This window comes from Mandrillus leucophaeus, unplaced genomic scaffold, assembly GCF_000951045.1.
Source record: "Mandrillus leucophaeus isolate KB7577 unplaced genomic scaffold, Mleu.le_1.0 Scaffold434, whole genome shotgun sequence".
NCBI classification, from domain to species: domain Eukaryota; kingdom Metazoa; phylum Chordata; class Mammalia; order Primates; family Cercopithecidae; genus Mandrillus; species Mandrillus leucophaeus.
This window is the reverse complement of record NW_012104632.1, coordinates 956,296-967,935: the sequence shown is the minus strand read 5'-3', so window position 1 is coordinate 967,935 and position 11,640 is coordinate 956,296. Positions and strand designations below refer to the sequence as shown.

The 11,640-nt window shown below is 42.0% G+C and overlaps 1 protein-coding gene across 1 annotated transcript in view; it reads left to right on the top strand.

Moving 5' to 3' along the window:
* Window positions 1–11,640, top strand: part of CLYBL (citrate lyase beta like) — a 151,295-nt gene that overhangs the window by 30,713 nt on the left and 108,942 nt on the right. The window contains exon 3 of the mRNA XM_011993810.1: window positions 2,363–2,549. Coding sequence (XP_011849200.1) covers window positions 2,363–2,549 — 187 coding nt within the window. The remainder of the gene's footprint in view (window positions 1–2,362; window positions 2,550–11,640) is intronic.

The window sequence follows — 11,640 nt, the reverse complement described above, 5'->3', positions numbered from 1 at the left end:
TTATCGCCCAGGCAGGAGTGCAGTGGCGCAATGTTGGCTCACTGCAACCTCCGCCTCCTGGGTTCAAGCGATTCTCGCTACTCAGTCACCCAAGTAGCTGGAATTACAGGTGCCCGCGACCATGCCCGGCTGATATTTGTATTTTTAGTAGAGACAGGGTTTCATCATGTTGGCCAGGCTGGTCTCAAACTCTTTACCTCAGGTGATCCACCTACCTCGGCCTCCCAAAGTGCTGGGATTACAGGTGTGAGCTACTGTGCCCGGCTGGGTTTTAACTTTTCTTAACTGGCAATGTATTTTTTTTGAGACGGAGTATCTCTCTGTTGCCAGGCTGGAGTACAATGGTGCGATCTTGGCTCACTGCAATCTCCGCCTCCTGGGTTCAAGCGATTCTCCTGCCTCAGCTTCCCGAGTAGCTGAGATTACAGGTGTGCACCACCACACCCAGCTAGTTTTTATATTTTTAGTAGAGATGGAGTTTCACCATGTTGGCCAGGATGGTCTCCATCTCCTGACCTTGTGATCCACCCACCTTGGCCTCCCAAAGTGCTGGGATTACAGGCGTGAGTCACCGTACCCGGCCCTTTTTTTTTTTTTTGAGACAAAGTATTGCTCTGTTGCCCAGGCTGGAGTGCAGCTGTGTGATCACAGCTCATTGCAGCCTCATTGACCTCCTGGGCTCAATTGATCCTCCCACCTCAGCCTCCTGAGTAGCTGGGCCTACAGGCATATACACTACACTCGGCTAATTTTTGCCTTTTGAGTTTTTTTTCCTGATAGAGATGATATTTTGCTATGTTGCCCAGGCTGGTCTCAAACTCTGGGCTGAAGTGATCTGCCTACCTTGGCTCCCCAAAGTATTGGAATTACAGGTGTGGGCCACCACACGTGGCCTAAGGCCTAATTGGCAGTCTTCATATCATAGAACTTCATCTCTTATGGGCAGGGCTGGCTTCATTGACATGTAATTTGTGCTCTTAGAAACACCTAGTGCTTGATGTAGTATTCTTCTGTTACCTTTGTGAAATTCTTAATAAATTATAAACAAAGGCCTCTGCATTTTCCTTTTCACTGGACCCCGCAAATTGTGTCACTGGTCCTGATTACGGGAGCTGATTTCATCTTCCTTGACCATAGCGTATGAGCTAAAGCATGGTTTTCACAGGATAAACTATGGACCAGGCAAGGGCGGTAGTAAGTCAAAGGAGCTTCTGGCCAACACCTTTTATTTCTAACAGAGACTGAACTTGGTATGGTAGGCAAGGGAAAGCAAGGGCATAGTTTAGAAGCAGGCCAGGGCTACTGACAGCTAGAGATTCTCCATTAATAACAACAGCAGCTGCTGGTACTCCTGCTACGCCCACCACCATTTCAAGTAGCTAAAATATCTGCCAGGCTTTGGCTTAGTGCTTCATGTTCATTATTTCCTTTAACTTAATCTTCTCAACAACCTACAAAATGAGTATTATTTTTATAGATGAAGAATCCGAAGTTACCGGTAATTAAGTTGCCTACAATTACAGCGACATTCACTGTCCTACTCACTTAAAAAGAATCAGTCTATCTTGTCTTGTTAAAATTGGATGTGAATCACTGATATACCTCCTTTAAAAGATGTATTGGCAGGGCAAGGGCCATAGACTAATGCTTCTTTAGTTTTTTTTTTCTCCTTTTTTACTTTTGTGTATAATTGTAGATAGTATCGTTTCGTACAGTACCTTTTGGAGACATTTTCTTTCGTTTTTTCTCCACGGATGCTATCTGGACAGTATAACAATACTGGAAATGTTTTCCAAGAAGAAATATGTATACCCTCTTTCTCTCAGAAGATGTCAGTAGACAGTCCTATCTGTTTTTTAAACCTCAGCCAAAATAACATTTAGTTCATTGATTATTTCTGCTATTATTGTTTTCTTGGTTTTTGTGTGTGATTGTATTCCACCATAATTTTAAAAGATTATCCAGCCAGGCATGGTGGCTCATGCCTATAATCCCAGCACTTTGGGAGGCCAAGGCAGATGGATCTCTTGAGGCTAGGAGTTCAAGATCAGCCTGGGCAATGTGACAAAATCCCGTCTCTGCAAAAAATACAAAAATTAGCCAGGCATAGTGGCGCATACCTTTAGTCCCAGCTACTGGGGAGGCTGAGGTGGGAGGATCACCTGAGCCTGGAAGTGGAGGTTGCAGTGAGCTGAGATCACACCAGTGCACTTCAAACTGGGTGACACAGCAAGACCCTGTCTCAAAACAAAAAAAGATTATCCATGTGTTCTGTTTTAATTCTGCATTGAGATGTAGTTTTTCACAAGTTTATAAATACAGAAATCTCATTCTGGGCTAACCCTAATCATGTGTCTTGCAGGAAAGCGTCTCTAGCAGCTGATGTCCCCAGACTTGGATATAGTTCCTCATCCAGTCCCAAGTACATCCCCCGGAGGGCAGTGCTTTATGTACCTGGAAATGATGAAAAGAAAATAAAGAAGATCCCATCCCTGAATGTAGATTGTGCAGTGCTCGACTGTGAGGACGGTGTGGCTGCAAACAAAAAGGTAATGGCATGATTTTAGTATGAGAAAAAGAAAGGGATTGAAATTTGCTTCTCTTCCGAATAGTGACATTGCCCACAATTTGGAAAGATTCTACCGTACTCATCTTTTGTTGATTATTAACAATTCTTTGGCCTACTTTTATATAGGTTCTAAATGTGTATCTCTTTTCTCTGAGAGAAAGGAAGAATCCCACCAAAATGTATTTTAAAATCATGACCTTCAGTATATGAGACTGTGTGTATGTATAGATAAAAAGATAGACAATCAATTTTGGCCATGATATTTGCTGGTCTAAGTAAATGAGTGACATCAGGGGTCCCCAATCCCCAGGCCATGGACCAGTACAGGCCACAGTACAGGCCTGTTAGAGACTGGGCCAGACCCCAGGAGATGAGCCGTGGGTGAACAAGCGTTATGGCCCAAGCTCTGCCTCCTGTCAGATCAGCAGTGGCATTAGATTCTCAAGGAGCGCGACCCTGTTGTGAACTGCGCATGTGAAGGATCTAGGTTGCACGCTTCTTATAAGAATCTAACTAATGCCTGATGATCTGAGGTGGAACAGTTTCATCCGAAACCATTGCACCGCCCCACCTCCCATGGAATAATTACCTTCCACAAAACAGGTGTCTGGTGCCAGAAAGGATGGGGACCACTGAATTAGATAATTCTAAAATTGTGGTGTCAGATTTTCAGACTGATAAAATGCAACTAGGAAGTTATTTCTTCTTACCACCAGGTATAGGGAGTAGTGGTCTTCTCTCTTCTGGGATATGTATCAAGAGAATAAAACATAGCTTTTCATGGATAAATCACCATTTTCTCTACTTAATTGACGGGAAATGACACCTAGAACCTTAGTGGTTGTCTGTAGCTTCTGGCTTATTTCCTTATGGCCTGACCAAAGAGATGAGCCTTAGAAAATATCCAATTTGTAGGCCAGATGAGGTGGCTCATGCCTGTAATCCCTGCGCTTCGGGAGGCCAAGATAGGAGCATCGCTTGAGCTCAGGAGTTTGAGACCAGTCTGGGCAACATAGCAAAACCCCGTTTCTACCAAAAAGAAAAGAAAAAAATTAGCCAGGTGTGGTGGCGTGTACCCGTAGTCCCAGCTACTCAGGAGGCTGAGGTGGTAGAATCACTTCAGCCCAAGAGTTTGAGGCTGCAGTGAACCATGATCATGCCACTGCACTCCAGCTGGGGCAACAGAGTGAGACCCTGTCTCCAAAAAAGTTTTAAAAAACCAAAATAACCAATTTGTAAATAGGTACAAAAGACTCTTACTGCTTGATTGTATAGTAGTTGCTTTTTATTTTGTTTTGCTCAACTTTGTTTTCTATGTTTTTCTAATGAACATGGATTCATTCAGTAATTCGTTGAGATATATAAATCATTATAACAATAACTTACATTTGCTTGGAACTTTTAAAGTTAAAAACATGAGTTCGCTTGACCTTTATCTATCCAGGCCCCAGACAATGAGGTTGGGCTGGGAATGGGTCGTGGGAGGGGGAATGAGGGAGCTGGCTCTCTGGATTTATGCCTACTTGAAAGTTTCTCGCCCCAGGTGACCTGAAACAACGTGGCTGAACTATACAATTTTCTGGATTAATTGCTTTTTCTGGAGTTTCCAGCAAATATTTGCCTTAATTTTAAAGAAAAAATTTAATTTCCAGTATCTTCCTAATGGTCAAACTAAGGCTTTCCAAGTATTTGGAAAAGGATTAGAATGAGCCTGTGGAATCTAAAATGTCTACTCAACATCTTTGGCATGTGCCAAGGAAAATACTATTAATCTTTCTCCCAGAGATTAAAGTAAATAGGCCTTTTTCTGAAGGCTATAATGTGATTTCAGTATGCTCCTTCCTATTACCTCATGTAGTGCACTCCAAGATTAGATGCTAAATTGTAATTCCAGTTCTGTGTGACCCAGGGCAATTCACTTTACTTCTTTGCCTCAATTTCTTATCTATACTGTAGGGATGACAATATCTTCTTTTGTCAGGACAGGGTTTATTATGAGAAAAAAGTTGATAAAGTACCTGGGAGTAGCTTGATTTCCTATAGGAAATAGATTAGATAAATCCTGTAGTAATCACGATTAGAGGGGAATTTATTTTAGCATTGTAGCACAGTGAGCCATTAGGTGCCCTGATAAACTTCTAATTATAGTTCTTCACAAATCTTGAGGCTGTCCTCTAATACCCACCTGAGAATGTTTTCTGCCACTCAAATGAGTTGGAAATAGAGTCTGTTTCTGCTTTACATTTCCTTATTGTTTATCTGGGTTCCAAAGCCATCCTTATCTCCATAGTAGTAGCAGCTGTGCTACCACTTAGGAGAAACGTGAGGAGGAGCAGGGAAAGAAGAGTTGATGATGGGCAAGCAGTGCCCGCCATCTTGAAGTACGTATGTCCACATAGTGTCTTTATTAGGACATTTTCATTCTTCTAATGCAGCTGGACATTGCAATGTGCTAGACACACTGTTTTAGGCATACTAAGCTTAGAGGCAGCTAAAAGGTCATTAAAAAATTTTTTTTTGGTCGTTCTGTTGCCCAGGCTGGGGTGCAGTGGTGTCATCATAGTTCTTGCAGCCTCCAACTCCTAGGCACAAGCAGTCCTCCCACTTCAGCTTCCTGAGCAGCTGGGACTATAGGCACCCACCACCATACCCAGCTAAATGTTTTATTTTTGTAGAGATAGGGTCTTGCTGTGTTGCCCAGGCTGGTCTTGAACTCCTGGACTCAAGTGATCCTCATGCCTCGGCCTCCCAAAGTGCTGGGATTACAGGCATAAGCCATGATGCCCGGCCAAAATTCTCTTTTTTATCCATAGAAACTTCTGGAAGGCCAAGCTGGTCTTTGTTTAAAATAATAATATCCCGGGCGCGGTGGCTCACGCCTGTAATGGCTCACGCCTGTAATCCCAGCACTTTGGGAGGCCGAGGCAGGCGGATCACAAGGTCAGGAGATCGAGACCATCCTGGCCAACATGGTGAGACCCCTTCTCTATTAAAAATACAAAAAATTAGCCGGGCATGGTGGCGGGCGCCTGTAGTCCCAGCTACTCAGGAGGCTCAGAAGAATGGCGGGAACCCGGGAGGCAGAGCTTGCAGTGAGCCGAGATCACGCCACTGCACTCCAGCCTGGGTGACAGAGTGAGACTCTGTCTCAAAATAATAATAATAATAATAATAATCTTGGCTGGGTGCAGTGGCTCACATCAGTATTCCAGCACTCTGGGAGGTCGAGGCAGGTGGATCACTTGAGGCCAGGAGTTCAAGACCAGCCTAGGCAACATGGCAAAACCTCATCTCTACTAAAAATACAAAAAATCAGCCGGGTGTGGTGGCCCACACCTGTAATCCCAGCTACTCAGGAAGCTGAGGCATAAGAATCGCTTGAACCTGGGAGCTGGAAGTTGTAGTGAGCTGAGATTGCCCCACTGCACTCCAGCTTGGGCGACAGAGCAGGACTCTGTCTCAAAAAAAAAAAAAAAAAAAAAGTTATTTTTTTTCTTACAATCTCTATCTAGGACTTAATTTTATCTCACATATTTCATATCATAGCCCTAGCCTGTCAAGGTCTTTTTGGATTTTGATTTCATTATCCAACATTTACATCATCTGAGAATTTGACGTGCGCATCATATGAAAATTTAACAAGTTTCTGGGAAATCTTGAAGAGGTTGGGGCCAAGTGCTGCCCAAGCATGCCACGAAAGACTTCTTTTCCAGTTTATTGAACAGAGATGTACATAGTGCTGACGAAATGCTGGGTGCTGTAATTTACATGACAAGCCAATGAGGTGCTATGAGTACATTCCTTTTATGAGTAAGGAAACTGAGGCACAGAACTATCCAGTTCATGAATTTATTTATTTTTTTTTTCACAGGTGGAGTTTTGCTCTTGTTGCCCAGGCTGGAGTGCAGTGGCTCGATCTTGGCTCACTCACTGCAATCTCCGCCTCCTGGGTTCAAGTGATTCTCCTACCTCAGCCTCCCGAGTAGCTGGGATTACAGGCGTGCGCCACCATGGCTGGCTAATTTTGTATTTTTAGGAAAGATGGGGTTTCACCATGTTGGCCAGACTAGTCTCCAACTCCTGACCTCAGGTGATCTGCCCACCTCGGCCTCCCAAAGTACTGGGATTACAGGCATGAGCCACCGCACCTGGCCGAGAATTTTCTATGTTACAAGTGCTGTATTACATATATTGTTATTTACATACCTTATCTCATTTACATATGTTATCTTATTCAATCCTTATAGCAATGTTTTGAAATATGTACAAGGTCACATTGCCATTAAATAGCAGAACCAAGATTTGAATCTCCTGGAATTTTTGCCAGGAATCAGCCTCCAACTCACCTGCTCGTGTATGTCCTAATCCACCTTTTTCCTCTTTCTTGGAAAGCGAGTGCCTTGGCTTCTTTTTATCTTTTGTCAGCTCCCTGTTCTCCATGATCTCTCAAAGGTAACTGACAGGAGCTCTGTGTTCCCACCTGCAGACTCTTTCAGTGTCCTGGGATTGGGAATGTCATCCATTTAGACCTGGAGCTTCAATTCACTGGAAAGTCCAGATAAGCCTGAAACTTCTCAAATATCTCATATTCCCTTTTCTTTCTTGAAGTCACCTCTTAATCATGTTTCTTATTTGAATATTATTCTCTTGATGGAGGACATAGAGACCATTTTTAGTGAGTTTATTTCTCAGTAAGAAGAAATCCATATTAAAACTCTTAATTTCAGATTATCTAGTTAAGAGTCTGGCTAAACTGAACCATTATTGCCTAATTCAGCTTTCTTGGCATTATTGAAACGTAGTCACTTCATTTTATATCTCATTTTTTTTTTACTAATAGACTAATTCCATATTTCATTTGATTGACTCTGTGAAGTATGGGCTTATAATGAAAACAATAGGAGTTTCCACAAAGCAGTTTATAAGTATATAATACCTTCCAGCAGGCTCTAATCCTGTCCTGCTAATCCAATTTGTATTTAAGTAGCTCCTTATGTCAAGGATGGCACTACCAGCTCACCTTGCCAAGCACGGATGATAAAAAGACTGCCTCCACTCCCTCTTATCTCCTCCTTTTCATTGTTAAATGCATGAGGAGGTGTGGGGCTGTCTAAGCCACTGCTTGCTGGGCCACAGTAAAATATGCCAAGTAATGCATCGATTTCTGATGTAACTCCATGACACTGGGTGAGGCCAAGAAAGGTGCTGAGGAGGAAGAGGCATGATTCCACAGCTGCCATTTCAGTTGAATAAATATTTAGGCAGTTCTTTAAATGTATTTACGATTTAAATTTAAGTATTTACATTTAAATACCTAATCAATACTTAAATAAATACTGATTCCACTAGTTGCCATGGCAGGCAGGAGAGACACAAAAATGGTGGCAGATCCTCAACCTGGAGGAGACACAAGCTGGTGGTGAGAGTGGCAAAAAGTAAATAGCTATGATCCAGCAAAATAGGTCTATGAGAACATATTCCTTTTTAAATCATTTAGTTCTGAGGGGTTTTTTGTTTTGTTTTGATTTTTGGGAAGGGGTCTCACTGTTGTCACTTGGGCTGGAGTGCAATGGTATGATCTTGGCTCACTGCAACCTCCGCCTCCCGGGTTCCAGCAATTCTGGAACTCAGAATTCTGCCTCAGCCTCCTGAGTAGCTGGGACTACAGGCGCCCGCCACCACACCCAGCTCATTTTTGTATTTTTATAGAAATGGGATTTCACCATGTTGACCAGGCTGGTCTTGAACTCCTGATCTCAGGTGATCCTGCCTCGGCCTCCCAAAGTGCAGGGATTACCGGCATGAGCCACCATGCCTGGCCAGTTCTGAGTGTTTTTTAATTGCCATTTGGTCTCTTGCTTGAAACATAACATACAACAGTGCTTCCCAAAGTCTGTGATTGAGAACCAGTTTGGTTATCCAACCCATTGTGGATTGATACTTTCGTAAAATACAATACAAATGAATTGCTATAAAAATTAAACACTGGTTGGGTGACAGCAATGTCAGGTGCTACAGTAGTTTCTAAACTGTTACTCTCCAAGGTTGTGCTTAATCACAGTGGCATGGTAAGATTTCAAGGACCAAGAGTGGGCCAGAATCACACCTTGAGTATACCAAGGTGTGGTTTTAAATTTCCGAGTGTATGAGAGTTTTTTGGTTTGTGTTTTTTTCAATTTATCTTTTTGTTGCTGAGCTCTAGCATAGTGGCATGGTGGTTAGAGAAATGTAATGTGAATGATGATGATTCTTTGAGATTTGTCGTTCTGCTTAATGACCGAATACATTAGCCATATTTTGTAACTCTTCCATGTGCTGAAGAAGAAAGTGTATTTTCTATTTACTAGAGGCAGAGTTCTATGTATTTTCTATCAGACCAAGATTGCTAATTATGTTATTCAAATATACAAATCTTTACTGACTTTTTTCTGCTTGATGTGTCAATAATTGAGAGAGGCTAGTTGAAATCTATGCTCCAACAGAAAATTTGCCAATGTATTTAGATATATACACATTTAGAATTACTACATATTCCTGGCATGTTGATTCATCTATTTCTATGTACTGACCATCTTTATCTCTTATAATGCATTTTACTTTAAAGTTTATGTGGTCTGATCGTAATACAGCAACATCAGCTTTCTTCAGGTTGGCATTTGCTCAGTGTATCATTTTCATTCCTTTGCTTTCAAAGTATCCATGTCTTTGTATTTTAATTACGTCTCCTATTTTAAAAAAATTTCTATATCCATGTTGACAATTTCTCTTTTTTTTTTTTGAGACAGAGTCTCACTCACCCAGACTGGAGTGCAGTGGTGCGATCTCGGCTCACTGCAAGCTCTGCCTCCCAGGTTCACGCCATTCTCCTGCCTCAGCCTCCCGAGTAGCTGAGACTACAGATGCCTGCCACCAGGCCTGGCTATTTTTTTTTTTTCTTTTTTTTTTTTTGAGACATAGTCTCACTATATTGCACAGACTGTAGTGCAATGGTGCGATCTTGGCTCACTGCAACCTCCGCCTCCCAGGTTTAAGCCATTCTCCTGCGTCAGCCTCCCAAGTAGCTGGGCATACAGGTGCCTGCCACCACACCCAGCTCATTTTTGTATTATTAGTAGAGACAGGGTTTCACCATGTTGGCCAGGCTGCTCTTGAACTCCTGACCTCAGGCGATCCACCTGCCTTGGCCTCCCAAAGTGCTGGGATTACAGGTGTGAGCCACTGCACCCGGCTAATCCATTGAATTTTAATGTAATTACTGATGAGTTTAAATTTAATTATACCATTATATTTTATAATGTTTTCCCACCTGTTTCATGTTTCTTTTTTTAATCTTTCTTTCCTTTTAAAAAAAATACGTATGTGTATTTTATTTTTTATTTTTTGAGACTGAGTTTTGCTCTTGTTGCTTATTGCCCAGGCTGGAGTGCAGTGGCATGGTCTGGGCTCACTGTAACCTCCACCCCCCGGGCTCAAGCAGTTCTCCTGCCTCAGCTCCTGAGTAGCTGTGATTACAGGTGCCTCTCACCACGCCCAGCTAATTTTTTATATTTTTAGTAGAGATGGGGGTTTCATCATGTTGGCCAGGCTGGTCTCGAACTCCTAACCTCGGGTGATCTACCTACGTTGGCCTCCCAAAGTGCAGGGATTACAGGCATGATCTACTGTGCCCGGCCAGTTTGTTTATTTTCTTAGTCCATTCTTTCCTCTCTTGGTTTATAAGTTAGGACCGTGTTTGTAATTTGTATTGTTTTCTCTTGACATTTTACTAAGCACACTTAACAAAGCCTAAAATTAATCCATATCTTTCTTCTGGGCAGCTCAAGAATCTTGGAAAACTTTAAATCCAGTTATTTCTCTTGCACTGTATGCGTTGTTTTTGCTCAATATTTTAGTTATCTCTCTTTAATCCCATACATTTTATATTATTGCTATCTACAGTATTTCTTTATATTATCTTACATATTTTCCCACTTTTTTTTGCTTATCATTCCTTTTTGCATCTCAGATCTTCTTCCTGGGGTGAGCTTTCTTTCTCTTGAGATGCATCTTTCAGAATTTCCCTATAGTGAAAGTTGGTTGATCATAAAGTTTCCATTTTTGTTTTTTTTTTGAAAATGTCTTTATGACCTGGGTGTGGTGACTCACACCTGTAATCCCAGTACTTTGGGAGGCCAAGGCAGGCAGATCACCTGAGGTCAGGAGTTTGAGATCAGCCTGGCCAACATGGTGAAACCTTATTTGTACTGAAAATGCAAACATTAGCTGGGCGTGGTGGTGCGCACCTGTAGTCCCACCCTCAGGAGGCTAAGGCAGGAGATTTGCTTGAACCTGAGAGGCAGAGGTTGCTGTGAGCCAAGATCATACCATTGCACTCCAGCCTGTGCGACAGAGTGAGGCTCTCTCAGGAAAAAAAAAAAAAAGTTTGTGTAATCAAAAAGTTTTCAAAGGATGGGTACCTTGTTTTGGAACAGTTGATCATGTTCTCTAGAGTGCCATCCTACTGTAAACATGGAAACATTTCAACAAAAGTCCTTTTTTTTTTTTCTTTGGCATACTGAAGTTTTACTAAAATGTGACTAGGTGTGGATTTATTACTCTTTTTCTCCCTTACATTTTTACTTCCTTTTGCTTGGTATTAGTTGTGTTTCCTATATTTGTAGATTATGTCTTTTATCCATTTTGTAAAATTTCCATTAGTACATCACATATGGCCTCTGTTTCTCCTTTCTATTCTTTCCTTCAGAGATGCTGAGTACACGTAGTTGGAAACTTCATTCTATCGTTCTCTCTTAATATCTTCTCATATTTTCTCCTTGTTTCTCTGTGTTACATTCTCAGTTAGTTCTTCCTGTTTAATTTCCAGTTTTTTAATTCTCTCTTCGATTGTGTCTAATTCATTTAACCCTTCCTCTGAGGTTTTGTTTGTTTGTTTGTTTTGGTTTTTTTTTTTGAGACAAAGTCTTGCTCTGTGGCCCAGGCTGGAGTGCAGTGGCATGATCTCGGCTCACTGCAACCTCCGCCTCCTGGGTTCAAGCAATTCTCCTGCCTCAGCCTCCCAAGTAGCTGGGATT